The sequence below is a fragment of the Eubalaena glacialis genome, chromosome 14, assembly GCF_028564815.1.
Source record: "Eubalaena glacialis isolate mEubGla1 chromosome 14, mEubGla1.1.hap2.+ XY, whole genome shotgun sequence".
NCBI classification, from domain to species: Eukaryota; Metazoa; Chordata; class Mammalia; order Artiodactyla; family Balaenidae; genus Eubalaena; species Eubalaena glacialis.
The window spans coordinates 21,450,966-21,472,671 of record NC_083729.1 but is presented as its reverse complement, the minus strand read 5'-3'; the positions used below and the strand labels follow the sequence as shown (position 1 = coordinate 21,472,671).

Genomic DNA, 21,706 nt, shown 5'->3' with positions numbered 1-21,706 from the left:
CCAAGCATAAAACGCTCAAGCTACCAAGGCAAATCCTGGGACGTGAATCACAGGGACAAGTGAGACAATACATGAGCAAGAGTGTGTCTAGAACCCTCGACAGGCCAAACTTTAGAATGGGCTTTCCTTGCCAGAAGCTCAATTACAGCCAGCGGCTATAACCTTCAGGAGGGCAGGGGGCTAAAGAATGTGCAGGTGCTCCAATTTTGTCCTCCTGTCCACAACTATAGGAATTCCTGTATGAAGAGGCACAGAGGAAAGCTAGAAATCAAACCTGTGTCCTTTATTCCACCGAGCATGCATACCCATGGGCCACATCCTGTCTCAACAGACTGCTGGAAGGTTCCCTGGGCCCGAGGCACATGACTACCTGGGCTCTGCTCTCCAGACAGATGGTAGGCGTGGGCAGCAGAGAAAGGCTGAACATTGAGGCAGAGACCCCCCAGCACTGAAGGGGAATGGAGAGTGAGGAAGTAGGACCACAGTGGAAGGGGCAGTGAGGGGCCTTGAAGGACCTAAGTTGAGCATTTTGAGGTGAGAGGCCTTTCCACCCAGGCCTCCATGTCCACTGACAGCCACACCCAGGGTGTGGGTAGAGGTGAAGCTGCTGCCACCCACTGAGGTGCTATATTCTTCTGGATTCTTCTGGAGGCCCCTTTCTTTTTTCTGCTGCGGCTGAAGTCTGGGAATCATTTGTCTGAAGAAGGCAGAAACCACTTGCTGGAGTCCCACCTTTTTGGAGGTGAGCTGTTTGAGGCTTCAGGAATGACACAGAAGGAAGTGGAGAGCAGGAGACAAGAGAGGAGGCAAGAGAGGCTACCAGCCCGAGGACAGAGGCTGGGAGCTAGGTGCAATCGGGCAGAGCAGTGCTCAGTGGAATCGTGGGTAGGAGGCTGAGATACCCCTCGGCTCAGCTGCTGCCAAAGTGGAAGAACTGAGGCAGAGGCAGCCAACCACTTGCCTAGGAGACAGAACTTAGGCACCACGTAACAAAGACTCCCATGCAGAACTGCCACCCTCTCCCCGCCAGCAGTCTCAGATGGTCTGCTCCAGACAGAACCCAGGAGCCAGGGAGGCAGGGCCTACTGCTGGGATATCATGGCAAATGCCCAGTCCAAGAAGGCCACTGTGGTGTCCTGTAGGCAGAGCCAGGTCCGGTGGGCAGCCTCACTGAGCTGTGTCTTCACGCAGTCCCAGGTCACCCCACCTCTGGGAGGAAAGCAGAACATTTGTGGAGGTTGGAAAGCGGTGATGTGCAGCTGCGTCAAGTCACAGGGCTGTAGCTCACACTCACAACCCCTATCCCAAAGTGGCCAAGGGATGAGCAGGGGCCAGGGCAGAGCGAGAGACTCAACAGAGAAGCCTTGTCCCTGGAGAAAGGGCGTGTGGCCACGGGCCTCCTGCTGGTGCCCTGGGCGAGGGTCTCACCTGCACGCCTCGTGGCAGTGCTCCTGGACGCGGGCCAGGGCCTCAAGCAGCATGTGCCACGTGGGCAGCAGGACGCTCTGGTAAAGAAACAGGAGCAGCTCCCTCAGAGAACGGAGCAGCTGGTTCAGGGCATCAGGGAGCTGGATCTGTAGCTGGACCGCGGAGAATGGACGGGATTAGAGTGGCCAGGGAATGCAGTCCACACGGGGCTGCACCTTCCCAAGAACTCAGCCCCTGGCGAGAGCAGCCTTCTCTGACCTCCCTGTCTCTGGCTTACCCTCTGGGAAAGGCTGGTGAGGCTGTCACCCAACCAGGCAAGGTGGGAGGCACAGTGGGCAGAAAGGAAGCTGACTGTGGCATTGGTGTGGGCCCAGGCCAGCTGCAAGCTGGGCCTCACCATGGTCAGCAAGTGGGAGCCCCAGGCCGGCAATGTCTCCTCCAGCCAGCTGTAGGAGAAGACACAGGGGAGGAAGGAGGTCTCTGAGTTTTCCCAGGCAATTTGGCCCAAGAACAGCTGGGGCAAAGGAGGCCTTGGGAAAGGAAAACCACCATCACTTCCCACTGATTGTCAATGCCTGAACACGCAAGCCCTCTCTCTCCCAGCCCACCCCTCCCCAGGAGGTGCTCACCTGTAGCCTTGCAGGCTGTAGGAGTAGATCTTGGTACATGCTTGTTGGACAGCAGGCAAGACACCAGATGAATGAAGCAACCGGCCAGAAAGGGAGGCTGAGAAAAGGGGGCCTCGGGTGAGCTGGGAGGTGAGCGGGGAAGGGACCGGAGAGACAGACACTACAGGCCCCAGAGCAGACCCAGTGAGGGACGGGGCAGAACTCAGTGTGCTCCTGGGGCTGCAGAGCTGCCTCCAGTCTGCTCTGGAGCACACACGGAGGGAGGATGCAGGCCAGGGGAGCAAGAAGGGTGCAGCCAGGTGGAGCCCTGGGCTTAGGCGTCAAGAAGCCTCGGGTTTGAGGGTCGGCCTTTCTACTTCCTAGCTGTATTTTAGCTATTTGGTAAATCTTTCTGAGCCTCAATTTCCTCAGAAGTTAAAAACAAGATAACATCTACTTAAATGAGACCATGAATATGCAAGCATTTCTATACTGCAAAGCACCTGTCTGATCTGAGGTGTGACAGAAACATCTGTCAGAAAAGTGTTTGTTCTGGATTGTGTTGGGGGCGGGGAGTGCTACATCCAGCTCTGTGTCCCCATAGAGAACCCCAGGCTATCTCTCTTGCCTGCCAATCCCTGCTTACCCTGGAAAGAGCTGTGTGACCGGAAGTCATGGCACAGGAAACCTATGGCAAAGACCAGCACCAACACGAGTAGCCGCGTCCAGGGCAGCCAGAAGCCCCGTGCCTGCTGCAACAGACTCTAGGAGAAGGGGTAGGGAGCAGTGGTCAGAAGGGAGAGGGGCTGCTCCTTGCCTCGTAAGGCAGGCCTCGAGCTAGGCCTTCCAGGGAGAGGATCCGGCCCTCACATTACCCAGGAGGTAGTGTGGGCTCCAGGGACAGGTGGGGCAGGAATGGGATACAGGCCCACCCCAGGGTGTGCTGAGACAGCGACGCAGAACAGTTTGTGGGGCTGGGGGAGGGCTGGGTGCTGGCACCTTGCAGGCCGCGTCACAGGCGATGACATCCTGGTTGCTGCAGCTGCCCTTCCCTAGCAGATCCTGGTTGGTAAGCTTGAAGGACTGAATGGTTTCTTGCAAAGACTTCTGTGTCTATAGGGTAAGAAAAGTTTAGGCTGAGATCGTAAGATTTGGCCCAGGAGGGAACCCTGAGCCTCCACTCTGCTTCGTTTTCCATGCCAGGTGTGCTAACAGAGCACCTTCTCAGAAAGGGGGGACAGTGGCTGAGGGGTATGAACCCAGAACTCAGGTGAGGCTCAGCCTGCCACGTCCTCCCAGCTCCTTACCTTCTTGGGAATCCGCTCCCAGGACCTGAGCAAGTGCTCCAGCAGCAGGCTGTGGGGAAAGCACAACCCCTTCCAATCAGGAGGCCCACTTGGCCCCTTCCACCCCCCTGTCCTCCATGAGGCCCCGCTCCTTCAGGCTGAAAGATATCCACCCCCCCCGCCCCCTGCAGAGGAGCAGCTTCCTAGAGGCCTCCCAGCAATGTTCCCACTGAACTTGAGGGGCATGAGCCTGAACAACAGTGACAAACGTCCCCCTTCTGCTTCTAGGACAGGGACACAGCAGGAGGCGTGCGTTAAGGCTTCTCTGTGTGGATCGGGGCAGGGGACCCCCCCACCCCCACCTGCCTGGACTGTGACGCGTGCTTGGGGTACAGCTGCCTCCAGACGCCGGTGCTGAAGGGGTCCACCGCCAGGCACTCGGTCAGGCTGCTCAGGAGCTGCACCGGGGACAGGACAAGGGAGAGACTGCCGGGAGGTAATCCCCCTCTCCTAAGTGAGGCCCTCCGGGCAACACATCCACCCTAAAGGGTGGAGAAACTGTGCCCATACCCCAAAACTCTCCGAGAGGCTGTGAAGGGGGAGGCCAGGGCTCCTGCGCTCCAAGTTCACTTGTCTGCAAGGGGCAGGATATCAGAGACCGGCCAGACCTGAATGTGCCTCTTTTCAGGTCCGTTCTTCTGAGGGCAGAGCATGAGAGAGCCGGGCAGGCGGCTGTCAGGAGTGAGCTAAGGGGATGCCCAGAAAACGGGCTCCCTGAAGCAGGGCCTTTGTCAGCAGATAAGGACCTCTGTAGCAGGCCCCTGGGAAGGAAAAAGGAGCCTCCCACCATTTCCTCACCTCTTTCTTCATCTCCGGAGGGCAGCTAGGGGTGGCTCTGGACAGGAAGGAGGGGAAGTAGGTATGCAGGGTGGATTCCGGCTTCGCCCCAAATGCCAGCACCTTCAGTCGCGGGTAGAGCTGACACAGCTGCTCCTGCAGGCTGTGGAGGGGGTTGAGAGGAGAGCCAGGCACAGGCTCTAAATGGATTTGTGCGCTGTGTCCCTTCTGCCTGCCTCAGAGCCCACACCCTGCCCAAGGCGGGCAGTCGTGAAGGGCCTTGTGATGATCCCGCATCTTTCTAGACTCGGAGACTTCTTGGAAAATCTGCTCAGAGTCATGGGTCCCCTCCCCAGGAAAATGCCCACATGCCAATCACATTTGAGGGCCCATATAATTCCAGGGGTTCAATGATCCCTTGTACTTGCAGGTTGATAATCTCAGATCTAGAGTGGCTGGAGGGGAAGGGACATATATTGTCCGCTCCTAACCCTCTGCTGGGATCCTTCACAGCAGGTGTGCCCAGGGCAGCCCTACCTGGGAGTCAGGGAGTTGTTGGGCATATAGGCAAAGTCCAGAAGTGGGAATAAGTCCTTGGGGCCAATCATGCCAAAGCCTTTGGTGAGGTTGGGGTGCATCCTGTGGGGGAAGAAAGAAACAGGCTTGTTGGGGACCACCTGCCCGGGCCATGGACCCAGCTAAGAATAACATCTAAGAAAAAGGGCATACACTCTACCCCATCCCCCTCCCCTTCCTGGCTCCCTCCCTTTCCTTCTTCACCATCACATTCTGAGTTGGGAGGAGCTGGTCCTGATTTTCCTCACATCTACGGAAACCAGGATCACAGCACCCCATTTTGCTGAAATAGCCACTGGAAAACGCCCTGGGCCTTGGCCTTGCTGTTCCCTGCCGTTACTCACAGGAGCAGCCGATCCAGGTATGCAATGGCGAAGGGAGACAGAGACTTGATGCCCAGCACAGGCAGCATGATCCCCAGCCACACTGTGGAGACAAAGGTCAGGGAGGAAGCCTCAGGCCTGGATCCACTGGGAACATTAAAGAGCAACTTCCTGGCCCCAAAACCTCCCTCTTCCTTCTCCACTTCCTCGTTACCTCTCAGTCCCTCCGTGAGATTGGCAAAACCTGCTTGACCCAGGGCCCACATGATGGTCAGACACTTTGCTGGTCGGCTCTGGTGGGACCTCAGCAGTTCCAGGAACTGAGGAGACCGGTGGGGGAGACAGGTTGGGATAGGGCAGAGCACCAGGAGCACCCCCAAAGCCAGGGAGGAAGAGAGATGTCAACTGGGAGAGGAGGGACAGGCTGAGGGACAGTGCAGCAGCACGGTAGCGTGGTGGAGTGATTCAGAGCACAGGCTCCGGCACCAGGCTGTGGCCTTCACCCATACTTGCCACTTACTAGTTGACCAACTCTATGAAAGTTACTGAACCCCTCTGTGGCTCAATCTTCTCATCTACAAAATGGGAATAACAGCAGTACCTACCTCATATAATGTACAAAGTAGACACAGTAAGCGCTAACAGTGTTAGCCGTGATCATTTGTCTTACAGGACCTCCCACTATCCCTTAATTGGGTCTAACAGTGTAGATTCCGCCCAGCCTCCCCAGTCCTAGCCTCCCGATGTCCCCACCACAACCCCGAGCTCACCTTGCCCAGGTTCATGGTGGCGATCTTGGGCTTGTCCTGCAGAATGGCCTGGATACAGATGCGGTAACCGTGTAGTGACTCCCCTGGAGAGATATACATTCTCAGACCTACATATACTAATCAGCATCCCAAACCTGTAACCTCCCTTTTGACAGCTGAGAGCCCAGAACCCAGGCCCAGCGAGTCCTTACATCCTCCTCCTTTTCCAAAAGAGTGTTGAGGTTAGCACGTTTCTCTGCTGAAACGGAACCACCCAACTACTCTCAAAGCAGGAAAAAGGGGGTAGGCTCCCCAGATGGGACTGGGCTATTCCTCACGGGCCCCTCTCACCTGGTGTCTTATCCAGCTCTTGTAGCATGGTGAATAGACAGTGGTCAAAAAAGAGCTCCAGAGACTCCGCTGCCTTCGCCAGTAGCCCTCGGATGATCCTACGCAGCTCCCGGCTCACCAGGCTGTAGGGATAATCTGCGGCCGATAGGCCTCATATGAGTGCTAGGACCAGAAGCCTCTGCCAGCTCTGAGAGCTCTGGTTTGCCCCCTGAGAACGGTAAGTGGAGGCAGAGGTCACTGCACTGTGGCTGGCATCCTCCCTATTTCAATGAGGTCCGGAAACTTTTAAGCCATGATGATTTGAGAACAGCTGAAATCACCCATGTAAATCAATGCAGTAGGGGGCATTGGGCTCAGTTACTAAGTAATGTGCTTACGCACAGCCCTTTCAGAATTTTCTTGAACTTGTCTGGAGAACTAACCGTGAGTATGCTGGCTTAGTGTGGGTTCACTTGGAGGTACTTGGAGCTTGTAGTTGAGATAGCTGGCCAGGTCCTTCAACCACACAGATGGGTTCCCAGAGAACACGCTTTGGCTCTTGTCCAGTTCCTTCTGCAGAGCTGCCAGGTCCAGCTGCCAGGGACACAGGCCCCTCATGGTGAGTTGTGGGTACAGAGTAATGGGGTAGAGGTGGGAAAATGGCTGAACTAGGTGGTGGTAGGAAGAACAAAGGGTTTCTGCTTTTAAACGAAAGTATGTGGAATGCCACACTTTTGCTGAATCCAGATCTTTAGGAAACAGAGAACATGACAGCTGCAATTGCTGATCTCAAGGACTAATACTCTTGGGCCCTTCACATGTTCAAGGGGAAAAACAGAAGACTAGATGGAAAATGAAAGATCACTCCTTCCTTGTGGAGAGGAACCACAAGCCGTTTTTCTAAATCCTCCCTGTATCTCTGGATTTTCAAGGCTCTCCTCTCACTAATCTATGTGTCTCTATAAACGTATTTCCTTTCCATCCTAAGTGCAAACACTGTACCCCGTGGGGTTTCCATCCTTTCCTGAACGTCTCCTCTCAGCCAGCAATGTCCCACATTCCACAGGTCCCTCAGCCGCCTGTCGCCCTCCCGCTCCTCTCATTTTCTCTACTCCTCGAGTCCTCATTCTTGCCCTGCCTAAAGTCTAGACACACTCACAGCTTTCAGTGCCTCCTCCAGGCTGCGAAAGCGGCCCTGCTTCTGGTTCTGGTTGGTGAGCGTGGCCACCTTCTTAGTCTGCTTCTTGTTGCCGGGTTTCTTAGGCTCCACGGCAGGGGGTGGAACCTGCTCCTTATTCTGCCGCTTCATGATTTTCTCAAAGCCCCGCTCATACAGGGTGCTTGTCGTCTGGATTGGAGCTGGGGTAATGACAGGCAGAGAAAGGGGGGCAGCCCTGAGTCAGGAGGACCTCACAGGAACAGTGGTCCCTTCCTCCACACTGTCACCTAATTCATCTCCAGGGAGGATCCCGCCTCAAAGCCCCTTCTTGCTGTCCTGCTTAAGGAGCAGGGCAGGGAGCGCTCCTGGCTGCTTCTTCAGTAATCACAGCTCGTGAGTTCATGGGCTCTTTCACAAAGATGAGGCGTTTCTTTATTAGGAAATCAGAGTATGTGAGAATCGGTGGCCGGGGGTGGGAGACAGAGGGCTGGCTTCTTTGTTGAATGGCTACTAGTCTGGGAGGTCAGGATTTTTCCATCTTGGTTCTACCCCAGTTCCTTTTGGTTCAGATGTGACAACTCTATAATCAACAAGTGGCAAGCTTTCTCCACTCCTCCAGGAGGCTTTGAGGAAACCGGCACCACTTAGAATAATACTTGGTGGGTGTGGACAGTGTGTGGTGGGTCATTTCTCCCAGTGCAGGGCCTCGTGTGTGTCCCAGTCCCCACGCCCACCCCCGACCTGCTGGTTACTTAAGGAGGGGGCACCGTGTATGATGAACCAGGATGCCTCTCCGCACCTCTCGGACACCTGCCCGGAGAGGCCAGGCCAGGGCCCGGGAACAGCTGGTAGGGCGTATGTGCAGTCAGCTGAGCGTCCGAAGACCGGAATCCCGGTCCCCTCTGACATGTGATCCTGGACAAGGCATCTAACTTCGCTGGGCCTCAGTTTACTCATTTGAGAGGTAAGGACAGCGACTTCCCTCGCGCTGTCTACCTCCCGTGAGGCTCAAAATAGGCAACGCCAGGGTGGCGCCGGCTGAACTGGGAGGTTCCGATCGGCAGGAGAGCTCGAGCCTCCAGGAGCCCGGGGGTGTTTTGACCCTCTGGGCTCGGGTAGCTGCTCGCTACCACCCGCGGGGGCAGGCCCGGGGCCGGGCGGCGGCGGCAGGCGCGGCGGGCCGGGTGGGTACTCACGGGTCAGGTCGTACTTCCACACGCCGTTCGCCTCCCCGAGCGCCCGGCGGTCCCCTCCGCCGCCTTTACCACTGCCGCCGGCCCCAGGCCGCCGCCCCTTCTTCACCACCTCCCAGCGGCCCCCACCCGCCGTCCTGGCCGACATGGCTCCAACCCTCCCGCCACGGCCACCTCCCTGGGCTTTCCGGTCCGGCGCGGACGCGCAGCGCTCTGCCACGTCTCCCCGCAGGGCCTCACGGCGCGTGACGCCACCCGCAAGGCGGCCTGGGACTTGTAGTCTTTCGTGTTTGCCTGGTTCTCCCACTCTAGGGGTCGGGTTGGCGTCAGGGCCTTTTCGCAGCAAAACAACAGCCAGGCAAAGATGTTGAGATGAGAGGCTTTTGCATTCAGACAACTTTTATTGAGCAAAATGTGAAAGCATTGGGTGACTTGGTGGAAATCTAACTGTTTCTGTTTTTCTTTCCTTTCTAGTTGTGCAAGAAAGATGGAATGAAAATAGTTCTCCTCATCTCCCAGGAGAGTTTGAAGATAAAATGCTTCCTTCCTTGTAGGAAAGTGCTAGTTTTTCTGTTGCTAGTGATTAAACTTTGGGTTTAATGAGCTATAAAAATCTGTTCTGAAGGAACAAGGAAGAGGATGGAGCTTGAGGGAAGAGGCAGTATTTGGAGGGCAGGAAGTGGAGAGCGGAGAGTCCTTCTGGTAGGAGGCACAGAAAAGTCTGGGGCCCTGGTACAGCCAGCGCTGGGTTTCCCCTTGCAGGCAATGGGAAAGAACAGACTCTGACTCCCACCACAAGAGTCACTCCCAAGTCCCAGATGTGGCAGGGAAGGGATAGAGAGCTGCAGACCCGGGGAACCACTCAAACAGGTTACCGCTCAGACATCCACTATCTCCCGAGGGCCTTCTGCCAGGCTTGTAGTATCACGTGAGACCTCAAAACTTGAAGCATCCCAGCAGGGGAGGACGAGCGAAGGTGAACTGGAAGGGATCTATCACGATTAAGGAAATGTGCTATTTCATGTACACTCCTACATTTGAGGACGAGATTCACACCTGCCATACTGAGGAACAAGACAGGCAAGCCCTTATAGTAAGAACTAATAGAGTTCAGTTTCCCACAGGATGAATAGCTTAGGGAGTGATGAATTCCTTTAGGAAGGAGATTAGAGAAGGCTTCTTGAAGGAGATGGCACTTGAGATGGGTCCTGAGGAATGGGCAAATTTTCATTGGCTGGGGATTAGGACAAGTGGAGAGAACAGGCCAGTTGTATGGATTTATTGATTTAAGCAGAGGCCTAGAGGTGGGACACAGCGTGGCAAGGCTGGGAGACTGGAAGTAGTTCAAATGTGACAGTGCTTAAGGGATTTTGGAGGGGATGCGGTTGGAAAGGGATCTGAGCCCATATGCCATGGGCCTTGCCTGCCAAATTCGGACTTTGCCCTCCAGACCCTGGGAAGCCAGTAGGAAGGTGGCACATCTGCTTTTGGAAAGCTAAATGGGGATATGTGAAGGATGGGATTTGGTGGGGGAAAGGCAGGAAGGGGGATATAACCGGCTCTTGCTGCCTCCTTCTGCCTGCCCTCCAGCCCCTTCAGGCCTGACCATAGCTGACTTTGCCTCTGAGATGCAGTGCTTTTGGCAAGGAACATACTTGAGCTGATCATTAATCAATTCATTTTTTTCAGACCATTGGTTTAGCTCTACTCAGACACTGTCTTCTCTTTGTTCCACCTCTTCTGTGTCACATGTATGGTCACAGAAGAGACACTGTTTTTGGAAGAGAAACAGAACAGGCTTTCCATAGAGGCAAAGAAGGGGGGTGCTCCATGGTGGAAATATATAGAAAGGGAGGGGCTTTATTTCCTATCTTTCCTTAGAATAGTCTGGCAGGTCATCTGTTGTAACTTGGCATCTAAGGGATAGAAGTCATTCACTTACTTATCCAGTAGCATTTCCAAAGCACCTTCTTCTCTACCTAAGCACCTAGCACAGTGCTAGGTGGGGCTAGAGGACACACCTCACTTGCTTGAGAGGAACTCGAAGCTTGTGTGGGAGACAACTATGTAAACAGAAAATTATGGTTCACCATCTTAAATGTTGCAGACATTGGGAAGGAGGCAGTGGCTTCACATCTTTGAGCTCTGGGTGTTCAAAGAGCAGCCTTGGACACTAGCCATGGAGGTGGGCTCAGGCAGGTACCCATGGGGTTTGAGGGAAGAATCAAAAGAGGAGGACGGGTGGGTGTCCAGTGTGGAGGCGAGAAGAAGAGTGAGCTCACTGAAGCAGTTTGACCCACTGTATTAGTTTCCTATTGCTGCTGTAACAAATTGCCACAAACTTACTGGCTTAAAACAACACAAACTTCTAATCTTACAGTTCTGGAAGGGGAAGTCTGTCAGGGTCTCACTGGGCTAAATATGGTGTCTGCAGGGCAGTGGTCCATTGTGGAGGCTCTAGCGGAGAAGCTGTTTCCTTGCCTTTCCCAGCCTCTAGAGGCTGACCGAATTCCTTCGCTCATAGCTCCCTTCCATCTTCAAAGTCAGCAACAGGGGGTCAAGTCCTCCTCAGATTGCATCACTCTGACCTCCTGCCCCCTGCCCCAATTTTGTGGACCCTTGCAATTACCCTGGGCCCACCTGAATAATCCAGGATACTCTCCTTATTTTAAGGTCAACTGATTAGCAATTTAATTCCATCTGCAGCTTAATTCCCCTTCACCATGTAACCTAACATATCCATAGGTTCTGGGGATTATGACGTGGACATCTCGGGGGAGGTGTTATTCTGTCTACCACACCCACTTAACCAGCAGGGTGAGGTCTCGGCCTGAAAATGAACACTGGGCAACGCAGAGAAACTACCTTATCCTTTTACTATATCTACCTGGAATGGTGGGGGGAAAAGCCTTTTAAAATTAGGCACAGGAATTAAAAGTCATAATGATAAATAAATGGAGGCAGGGAACTTGTTGGAGAAGAAAAACAGAATAAGATCAGAAGTCTCTGTGCGTGGGGGTGGGAGTCAAATGGAGGAAGTGAAGTGAATGAGGAACGAACAGACACGGTTTGCTTATTTCAGGCTTATAACTGGAGTCATCTGAGAAATGGTGGCAGTCTGGAAGGAGGGTCATGGAGCAGGGCCATGGAAGAAACACAATCCCCATAGTATCTCAGGCATACTCAGGATGGCAAGGAAACATCTACCAGGGCTAGTCTGAAGCTAGAAAATGTTCTGGAGGTCACACCTCTGTGGTCTTTGGGAATGAGCCCTGAACCCTGAGTCAGGAGGTCTCAGTTCTAGTCTAGTTTTTTACCACCTTGAGCAAGTCATGTCACATGTTGTTCTCAGTCCTTTCATCAGTAAATGAGGGACTGTTCTAGATGACAGCCAAGGCTCTGTTTGAATGGGCCCGGTATCCACATGCATTTCAGCGCCCTCGGGGCCTCCAGGACACTGGTTATCATGGCCCTTGGCCGGCACACACCAGGATTGCAGGGCTGTGCGGAGGATGTGAGAGAGTTCCCGGCTCCCGGCTCCCGTTAGAGCCTGTTCTGTGGAAGGAGCCCCTTGGACATTGCTTTCCTTCTGGGCTTCAGTCCTTCGAGCCGTTGCTCTTTGTAGCCCACTCAGCTCTGTCACATGAGCCCTTGTCCGCAGCTGGATCACTGTTGTGGGGCGTATGAGCTTTGACAAGGGTGGGGGACAATATGCAGTCATACTGGCCCAAAGGGGACTGAAACAAAGCACCTCTCAGCCAGGGCCCCCTGTTACCCCACAGCTGCTTTACTGGGCTGCCCATCGTCACAGCCATGGCCCTGAACTTTGTTCCTCTTCAGGGAACGGCAAGCCCTTAAAGCCCGGGCATCAGCATTGGGAGATGGGGGCTAGGTCAGAGCTGGGCTCTTGAGGCTAAGCCAGTGGTGGTTTCTGGGCCCGAGGGAGGACGGCAGGGGTGCTGTGCTCCATGGCCATCGCCTCTGGAGACGGGGTCGCTCAGGAGAAGAGCACTGAGAGCCAGGCTGTGGCTCAGTTGAGGGAGATATGGTATGGACTTTTACCACACAAGTTTATTTAAATAAAAGTGAACACATATGCAGGCTGGGTGGCCCGAGGGGCAGGGGCTGGGGAGGCGGGCAGAGGGGAGGCAGACGTACAGGAGGGTCCAGGCAGAGAATGTGTGGTATGAACCAAGCTGCAGGGGGAGTAGCTGGGGGCCTCGGGGCAATGCTGGGCTTCGGTGCTGGGGGCAGGGGGCCGAGGGTGGGCGAGCCTGGTGCCAGGAGGTCATTTTCATCCCTCACGTGCTCCCCTCACTCTCCCTGACCACCGGGGCCTAAGGCACCCCCTCCTCAGTCACCCTACCCCTCTCCTGACATCAGCCTTTCCCTCAACTACTGGGAAGTCAAAAGACAAAATAAATAAGAATCGGTGAGTCCTGCCACAGCCCTGGCAACAGGGAAGGGAGGCCAAGCCAGACACGCTGCCCCGGAGCCCGTGCTGTCAGCCCTGGGAAAAGAACAGGTAAAGTGCAAGGAAAATCCAGTAAGTAAAAATATACCAATGACTTTGTCAAATATACAGCTGCTGGCTGTCAGGGGAGCAGGCGGCTGGCTGGGGTGGGTGGCAGCAGCCCCCTGGGAAGTGTTGGCCGACACAGCATAGAGACCACGGAAATAAATAGGGGTGGGGAGTGGGCAGGGATCCCGCCCAACTGGGCCTCTGCCACAGGAGGAGGGGCCTCTGCCTGCTCGCCTGCCCCACCCCCCAAGCCCTGCTCGCCAGGCTCCCCAGGGCCACGGCACTGACACAAAGCACCCGGCCAGCTGGCTGTCAGGAAAGGATTATAATGTGGGCATGGGAGAGGGGTGAGGAGGCACGGCAGCCGTGCGGTCAGCCAGGGCTGGAGCCGCCCTCAGTACTCGTCCTGGTCTTCCTGTTGGTGTTCCTCAATCTCGTCGTCCTCCGGGGGTGCAAATCCTTCCTGGAGGGCGGGAGGAGGAGAGGTGGTGAGGCAGGCAGGCAGGCGGAGGGTGCGGACTCCTGAGGGTAGCTTGGGAGCCAGGGCCCAGGTTCTTGTCCTACTTCCCCTGCTCACGCCCTGTGAGACCCTGGGCTGGTGACTTCAGCTGGCTGCCCTCATCGGCCCACGTTCTCCAAGGCCCCTTCTGGTCTGAGGGCCCGGCGGGAATGCGGGAGGCTCAGCAGGTGCTGGCAGGACTCACCTCGGTGGCGTAGAGAATGCCGATGATGCCCGAGATGACAGGGCTGTTCTCACTTTCGTGTTCCTGGCAGATGAGCTCAATGTCTCGAAGTTTGCTGAAGTAGAAGTCGCGCTCCTTCTCCAGCCCATCCACTGTCAGCTTCAAATCCAATAGCTGCTCGGGGAGAAGGTGGTGTTCAAGCCAGAGACCCCTGCCTCGGACTCCCTTCCCGCCCTGACGCCCCGGGGGCCTGGCTTTTGTGGCGGGGCTTTCTCAGCTGCCAGTGTCCACGCCACTCACCTGCTGGTTGAGTTCAAGAATCTGGGCATCGGTCTCATGGCCACCATTTCGGGCTGATGGAGGATTCTTCCGGAGGATGCAGGGTGGAGCCACGTTGCTCAGCCGGCCGGAGGTCTGCATATTTTTGGGGCCTGTGGGGGACGTCCTCTGTGGAACTGCCCAGAGGAGAAAAGTCAGATCGGGGCTGCGTGAGCCCACAGCTCACGTGGCACGAGACAGCCTGGTGTGACTGCGGGGCAGGCCCATGCGAAAGGCAGGCACTCTCGCCCTCCCCTCCTCTCCCTCTCAGGATGGGCATCTACATCTAGGCCTCAAGCCACGGCCACACGTGACACCACAGCAGCGGGGCGGCCCTCTGGCAAGCCTGGGAGAGCAGGGGCTACAGGGAACTAAAGAAAGTGTAAGGTGTAGGCAGGGAGGAGAGCAGGCCTGAGGGCGAGAGGAGGGAACTGGGATGGCAAATTTGGGCAGTGGGGCTGGAGGGCTGAGGGCCCTCTTGTACTGACAGCTGGGGCCTGGGGAAAAGCAGCTGGCACAGGGTCTCGCTGGGTCTTTGCTAACAGGTACCCCAGCCCACAGCCATCCTCCCCGGGGGTGACTTCTGGAGGAGACCACAGAAGCCTGGCCCTGCCCCTCTGGGCCCCCTGCCTCAGGATGGCCTCTGGGCCCTCTGCTGGGCCTGATTCAGGGACCCCACTCCTCCCCTGCACACCCGGCATGCTGTGGCCACTTATTTTCCAGCTATGGCGGCTCCCAGGACAGAGCTTCTAATGCAAAGCAAGCAGGGGAGTGGGGGCAGGCCCCGGCGGGCAGCAGCACACACAGAGGAGCCGCTCTGCTATGACGGGTTCAGACGCGTGCGGGGCTGCTCCTCTTCTCTCGCCAACCTTCCCATCCCCCAGAGGCCCTGTTGCTTTTTCCCCTTCTCCTCTGGAACCCAGACAAAGCCTCGTTGCCAGAGACTCATCTCTTGAGGACTTAGGGCTGTGGGATTTTGGAAATGGGGGAAGATATGGTCAAGCTTGGCCAACTCCCATCCCCGGGGAATCAAGTGGGCAGAGGGCAAGAAGAGTCTGTAGTGCCGGCCCAGGCCCTTGGCCTGGATGGACCTGGACAGAGGAACCAAGCCAGGGGCTGCCCCATCATCTCGAGGCACAGGAGTTGGCTCGGGCTACAGAGGGAGGTGCCCCGGGGCCTCCCATCACCAGCTGCCACCCTGGCTGGTGCCGGTGGCTCTCCTTTTGTGGCAGTCTCTGGAGCCCTCTCCTCCCTACTGTGACTCCCCCTGGTCTAAGCGGGCAGCAGGCGGCGTCATCTGAACTCCGTGACAACAGTCTCCTCTAGGCTGGCAGGGCCGGGCCGGTGGCCCAGGGGCCGCTCCTGGCTGTAGAGCCCTTCCGGCCCGGCCCCCCACACTCCCTCCCCCAGCTCGGGCACATTACCTGCTGTGCCAATGAGTTTCTTGGATTTGTTGAAGATCTGATCACCTGGGTTAGGAGGTGGTGCTACGTCCTGGCCCTGCCGCGCCAGCAGAGGGTTGTAATCCTTTCCATCATAGTTTGCGTCAAAGAATTTCTTAAACCACTGAATAAACTCAAAATTATCTTGGAATTTTCCTTTCACTAATTTCTCTACAGGAATGATCTGAAATAGACCACAGAAGCAGAGAACTTTAACCTCCTGCTGCTGCAGGGCTGCCTTTCTCTGTGAGAGGGCCACTGCTCTCAGGAAAGCCAGCCCCTGGGCTGCAGCATCCTCCCCCTTCTCCACCGCGCCCCCCTCCCGTGCCACCAGAGCAGATGGGTAGGCTGCAGGCCCTTTCCTCCAGGCACAGGAGGAAGTGTGTGGGGAGACATCCCTTGGTGCTGCGCCTGCCTGTGGGGTGAGGGCTGCTGGAACCAGGGTCCTGGGCCGTTGAGGCAGTAGAGTGAGCCAAGAGGCTTTTCTTGGGCCCTACAGAGGAGGAACTTAATAGGAGCAATATACCGAGGCTCAAGTGCTGGGGTGTAGGGTCCAGAGGGGAGAAAGGGACAGGAATGTCATCAGGATGGGATATCCAAAGCTGTGGGGTTTTCCACTGAGCCTGGAGCTGGGGGAACATTCCCCCTGGAGAGTCGGGGTGGAGAGAGGCGTGAGAACTGGATTGACCCCAGCAGCCCCTGCTGCCCTGGCTGGCGGGCCATCTTCTTTCCCAGGGTCACACAGCTCCTCGGGGCCCCTCAGAGCGCAGGCACCTACTTTATCAACACCCATCTTCTTGAATGCTGCTTGCAGCACCTTGAAGTTGTGGATATATTCGTGCTCTAGCTTGGCCTGGAACTTCACCTTCCTCAAGTGCACACAGCCAGGGAAGAGCATGTCCATGAACTGGCAGTAAGCTGCCCCTGTGGAGAAACACAAGATGCTCGTTTTCACTTCCCCAGGCCAACTGGCGCTACTCCCCCAAACCTCTCTGTCTCCTCTTCTCTCTCTTTGTTCCCAGAGCCAGGGCCAGACTTCCCAAGAGTGAGAGCAATTACCATACAGTGATGCGATTATGTACCAGCACCATATCAAACACTGCATGTATGGGCTTTAATCCTAACAGCAACCCTGGTTAGATAGCTGATGTCATCTCCATTCATGGATGGGAAAACTGAGACCTAGAGAGGTGTGGTGACTTGTCCAGGGTTGCAGTACAAGAAGAGCTGAGATTTGGACCCTCCCCCCCACCTGAGTGGCTAGGCTGGACCTGGTACACGTGACCTCTGGCTTCACTGCCTGTCCCCACTGCCGCTCCCCTTCTGCAGCCCTTTACTGTGCCTCTCCTGCTCTTTGCTTTTTTTTTTTTTAACAGAGTAACCTAACCTCTCCTTAGGAAGCTGTGGTTTTTTTTAAAATAAATTTATTAATTTTATTTATTTATTTTTGGCTGAATTGGGTCTTTGTTGCTATGCGCGGGCTTTCTCTAGTTGCGGCGAGTGGGGGCTACTCTTCGTTGCGGTGCACGGTCTTTTCATTGTGGTGGCTTCTCTTGTTGTGGAGCACGGGCTCTAGGTGCACAGGCTTCAGTAGTTGTGGCACGCGGGCTCCATAGTTGAGGCTCGCGGGCTCTACAGCGCAGGCGCAGTAGTTGTGTTGCACGGGCTTAGTTGCTCCGTGGCATGTGGGATCTTCCTGGACCAGGGCTCCAACCCGTGTCCCCCTGCATTGGCAGGCGGATTCTTAACCACTGTGCCACCAGGGAAGCCCCTGCTCTTTGCTTTTTACTCTTTCCATCCCACGTAGACCCCTATATCCTTACCCCAACTCCAAACACTTTGGCTAGTTGAGGGCTCTGCAGTGCTCCTCCTTAATCCCAGTTACAAGCTACGTTGTCCGCGGTGGCTGTTCTGCCTCCTGCCTACCCCCCTTTGCCCCCCCAGCAGGGCCCACTTCCCCCCGATTCCCAGCCTCCCACCTGAGCAGAGCTGCTCTATCTTGGTATAGTTGAGGTGCAGGGAGTCATTGACCCACGCGAGCATATCATGGCGACTCAGATTCTCACTGGTCACAGACGTGGAGTACACATTGACGGCCATACCCCAGCTGCAAAGAAAGAAGAAAGGCAAGGTAAGACCCTGGGGGCCTTGTGCTGTTCCTGAGCCCGAAGGAGAGGGAGCTGGAGGGTCTCTGGGGAAACGAGAAGCATCTTCCTCCAGACCAGCAGTTTACCTCTTGGAGAAGGGGTACTCATTCACTCTTGAAACATTTGGTGAGTGTCTACTATATGCCAGACCTGCACTAAGAAGTGGTGAAGTCAGACGTGGTCTCTGCCTCCGAGGAGTTTACAGACAGGCAAATCCCCACAGCAGGGAGTGACAGGGCAGGAAAAGCAGCACATGCAAAGTTCAGGGATGGCACAAAGAAGGGAGGGATCTCTTCTGCTTGACAGGGTCAGCGAAGACTTCAGAGCAGCCTGAAAGGGGTAGGAATTTTCTGAACATACAGGGGGTGGGGTAGAAGGGCAGTGCAGGCCCCAGGACTATCAAGAACAAAGGCATGGCTTATTCCGGGACTCGGAGCTGTTCAGCAGGCCTGGGGAGCGGGTGTTTGTGTTGGGGTGTGGCGCAACGACACTGGAAGGGGCTGGTTGCGAGGGCTTTAGTTACCATGAGGAGGAGTCTGGACTCTCTGTTTAAACAAGGGAAGCCATTAGAGGATTTTAAGCAGACAGTACTTGACCAGATTGGGGTTCTAGAAAGCTGACTAATCTTCGCATCTGCTCTGAATTCAGACCCTATAATCCCTGTGGCCTGCTGGCTGATCCACAGGCACCTAAATTCCGCTTATCCAGAAACTTCCCTCAATACATGCTTCTGCTCTTGTATTCGTTATCCCAGTGAATGTCACCACCAGGCACCCAGTCACCCACGCTGGAAACCTGTGGGGTCGTCCCAGACAGCCTACTCCCCCTCATCCTCAGAGCCCATCATTCAGTGAGCCCGGCTACTCTGCCTTCCCAGTGTGCCCTGCTCTTCGCCCCGCCTCCTGCTGCCTCGGGGTTTCTGCATCCATTCTCTCCAGCCAAGGCTAGCAGAAGCCTCCTAGGGGGCCTTCCAGCCCCCAGGCACTCCCTCCCCCTAGTCCATCCCTGACACTGCTGCGGTCAGAATCTACGTGAAAGCAGCCCTGGCCACGCCACCCATCCCCCCCCCCCCCCCCCCCGCCAGTGGGTGTAAGCGCCTCCTTACCCTCCCCCCATCCCCACACAGAGGTCAAGTGTCAGTTGTTATTACTGACTTGCACTGTTGAGAGGGAAATATTTCTTGTAACTAGGTCTTTATCATAAATGGAGAAATACGACTGCGTATTTCAAGAATTGTGAGAGTACATATTTCTGGAGTGAAGAATATTTAGGTTTAATATGCAAATTGTCTCCCTGAAGGAAGAATACACCCAGCCTACTTCCCGGTCCCCTGTGGGTATCTGCTCTTATAATGTGACCCCCTCCCCATCACTTACGAAGCTCTTCAATGAGCCCTCCCTCTCCAGCCCTGTCTTCTACTTTGATCCCCCAACTGGGAGCCATGGGCAGCTCTCTACTCACCCTCTGCATGGAATGCGGCCGCCACCCCCAAAGTCCACTCATTCTCTGCTCTACAGGTTCTCAAACTGTGGTCCCTGGAGCAGCTTTGGTGCTCTACGGGCATCAGCTTGTTAGAAATTTCAAGTTAGAAATTCTAATTCTTGAGCCTCGCCCCAGATCTACTGAGTCAGAAACTGCACTTGACCAAGAGGGTCTACAGGCACAGTTAAATTAGAGAAGCTGCTTTAGAGAAGAGGCTCAGTTGGTATCTGCTAGGCTGTGCTCCCCCATGGCCCCACCCCAAGTATATATAATGGAACCTCGCTAGATGCACATTTAACTTCAATACATTTTTTGAAGAAAAATCAAGAAACCCTCTTGTTTATTCTCAGTCATTCCTCCTTTTAAAAATAGACCTTGTCCTTCATTGCCCAGGGAAAGGGAAGCCAGACAGAGCCAAAAAGCCAAGAGAAACAAAAATTATCATCTTGGGACCTTCTAAGGACACAGGAGCTGACAATTCCAGAGATTTCTGAGGGTAATTTTGACTGCATTTGAGTCCCTTCTTACACAGTGGTTTTGAGCCACCGCCCTGTAACCTGACCCTTGCACTAACCACTGGACTTGCTGAAATGCCTGCCTCCCTCATCAGTAAGCATCTCAAAGCCAGTAGTGGTGTTTCCAGGCCTGTCACAGGCAAGGTATTCAGCAAATTTGTTGAATGACTGAGTGACACCTCCTCACCTTTTCTCCTCTTTCTGAACCATCTTTTATCACCTTCTGGCCTGGACCCTCCCTCCCCCACTCAACCTTCTGGACTCAGCTTGGGCTCCATCTCCTCCAAGACACGTTCTCTGAGCCCCTGTGCAGGGAGACATGGCCTTCATCTGTGTCCCTCTGTCACCCTGAGCTTACTCAATCATGGCGTTGATCACATTCTCTTGAAATCACTTGTGTGTCTGTCCCTTCCACCTGACTGTAAACTCAATGGCCAGGCTGTTTCATTCACTTCGGGGTTCTAGGTCAATTCTCAGTGAATGACAATCAGAGACTAGAGTTAGGAGAGTGCTTCTTAATTTCCAGGGAACTCACCTAAAGTAACCTCAGCAGGCGTGGCAGGGGCGCGTGGACACCAGACTTGATTAGAGAGGCAGATGGGTAGGGTCAAGGCGAGCGCATTGTATTTTGATGAGTATTTAGTTAGGGACTCTGAGAAATAGAAAGATTTGCCCTTGTCATCAAGGAGTTTATAGTCTCACTGGGGAGACCAACACACAGGAGAACAGTATAACCAAATGCCCCAAAGTGTGGTGAGAACGGTAGGTGCTACAGAAAGTCAGGAAGGAGAGAGCATGCACAGCTGGAGAATGGATTTGAACGGCCCCAATAAGAATGGTCAGAACCTGCCAGGCCTTCGGGGGTCTGCAGAGGCCTGTGGGATCTGAGTGCAGAGGGGACAAGCCATTCTGGATACTGGCTTACCACAGGCTTGGGGACTCATTTCTCCATGAGGTCTTGGGGGCTGCTCTATCCCTGCACTCCTGGGGTACAGAGTCTGGGCTGGTCAGGGGTGGTTCTGGGAGGTGTAGGGTGGTCTTAGGTTGGCCCTGGGAATTCCTGAGCCACTTTAGGGATTTTTTTCCTGTTTACTGTGTATGAGTTTCAAGTGCTGATTATTGAAGAAAAGCAGAGGCACGGGTCCTAGTCTAAACTAGTCCTCCAGTTTTTGACTGAAATCATTTGAGCTTCAAGGGTCTTCCAACCTGAGGGCAGCCTACCTGCGGTTCCCTAGCCTCTCTAAATATTATATATAACCACATCATGTATATTATTACATAGTATATATGCAATTATATATAATACACTATATAAATATACATTAATATATATTTATATATAATGTAGTATTCATATATAGTATGTATAACTATATATGATACACTACATATGATATATACCAATCTATTTATATATAATATATAGTATAGTTGGCTCTCAGTGTCCACGGGAGATTTGTTCCAGAACCACCGTGGATACCAAAATCTGTGGATGCTCAAGTCCCTTATGTAAAATGGCACGGTATTTGCAAATAACCTATGCACATCCTCCTGTATACTTTAAGTCATCTCTAGAGTATTTATAATACCTAATACAATGTAAACACTATGTAAATAGTTGCTGGTTCATGGCAAATTCAGGTTTTACTTTTTGGAACTTCCTGGAATTTTTTTTTCAAATATTTTCCATCTATGGTTGGTTGAATTCATGACTATGGAACCCACGAATATGGAGGGCTGACTGTATAATATATTTAGTGTTATACCTATATATATGTGTGTGTATAACTATATATTTTATAGTTATTTTATATCTTTATAATTTAAAAAATCCTCCTGGTGCACAACAAGGTATTAGAACCACAGTCCTCATCTGATGCATGTGCTTGGCTGAGATTGCCTGGCCTGCATTGCAATGGCACAGGCTGGGATATTGGGGTGTTTTGCGACCTCCCTGGGGTACAGTGTTGGCTATTTTCCTCCTTGGTAAGTATGAAAAATCTCCAGTCTCCCTTCCAGAACACAACTAAAGACCTTGCTATCAGGGCCCTAAGAGTCACCAAAAGCTACACAGGTACTAGAAAAATGCCCAAATCTTCTCAGCTTGG

At 54.2% G+C, this 21,706-nt stretch overlaps 2 protein-coding genes across 3 annotated transcripts in view; both read right to left on the bottom strand.

Moving 5' to 3' along the window:
* Window positions 1-262: 262 nt before the first annotated feature.
* Window positions 263-8,673, bottom strand: TMEM214 (transmembrane protein 214). The gene is made up of 17 exons (XM_061210559.1): window positions 8,493-8,673; window positions 7,297-7,496; window positions 6,581-6,731; window positions 6,159-6,293; window positions 5,829-5,911; window positions 5,273-5,378; window positions 5,080-5,161; window positions 4,697-4,798; window positions 4,181-4,322; window positions 3,689-3,780; window positions 3,344-3,392; window positions 3,036-3,149; window positions 2,683-2,800; window positions 2,058-2,154; window positions 1,706-1,874; window positions 1,429-1,580; window positions 263-1,209 (listed from the first exon to the last, which is right to left on the bottom strand). The coding sequence occupies exons 1-17, from the start codon at window positions 8,635-8,637 to the stop codon at window positions 1,083-1,085; spliced, it is 2,064 nt and encodes a 687-aa protein (XP_061066542.1). The 5' UTR covers window positions 8,638-8,673; the 3' UTR covers window positions 263-1,082.
* Window positions 8,674-12,521: 3,848 nt separating this feature from the next.
* The window catches only part of MAPRE3 (microtubule associated protein RP/EB family member 3), a 48,753-nt gene continuing 39,568 nt past the window's right edge, over window positions 12,522-21,706 (bottom strand). Inside the window, exons 2-7 of one of the 2 annotated variants that reach the window (XM_061210504.1) lie at window positions 17,434-17,561; window positions 16,233-16,378; window positions 15,437-15,638; window positions 13,995-14,149; window positions 13,716-13,868; window positions 12,522-13,474 (exon numbers count right to left, since the gene is read on the bottom strand). In XM_061210504.1, coding sequence (XP_061066487.1) covers window positions 13,406-13,474; window positions 13,716-13,868; window positions 13,995-14,149; window positions 15,437-15,638; window positions 16,233-16,378; window positions 17,434-17,554 — 846 coding nt within the window. In that variant the 5' untranslated portion in view covers window positions 17,555-17,561 and the 3' untranslated portion in view covers window positions 12,522-13,405. The remainder of the gene's footprint in view (window positions 13,475-13,715; window positions 13,869-13,994; window positions 14,150-15,436; window positions 15,639-16,232; window positions 16,379-17,433; window positions 17,562-21,706) is intronic. The other variant, XM_061210505.1, reaches the window with a different exon arrangement.

What these genes read in the sequence shown, in the direction of transcription:
- TMEM214 (XM_061210559.1), bottom strand. Translation starts at nt 8,637, where the DNA reads ATGTCGGCCAGGACGGCGGGTGGGGGCCGCTGGGAGGTGGTGAAGAAG. An exon ending in TGGAGGAGGCACTGAAAGCT is followed by an intron (nt 6,732 to 7,296) that starts GTGAGTGTGTCT and finishes TGTCCCTGGCAG; the next exon opens with CTGGACCTGGCAGCTCTGCA. An exon ending in ACTAAGCCAGCATACTCACG is followed by an intron (nt 6,294 to 6,580) that starts GTTAGTTCTCCA and finishes TATCGGCCGCAG; the next exon opens with ATTATCCCTACAGCCTGGTG.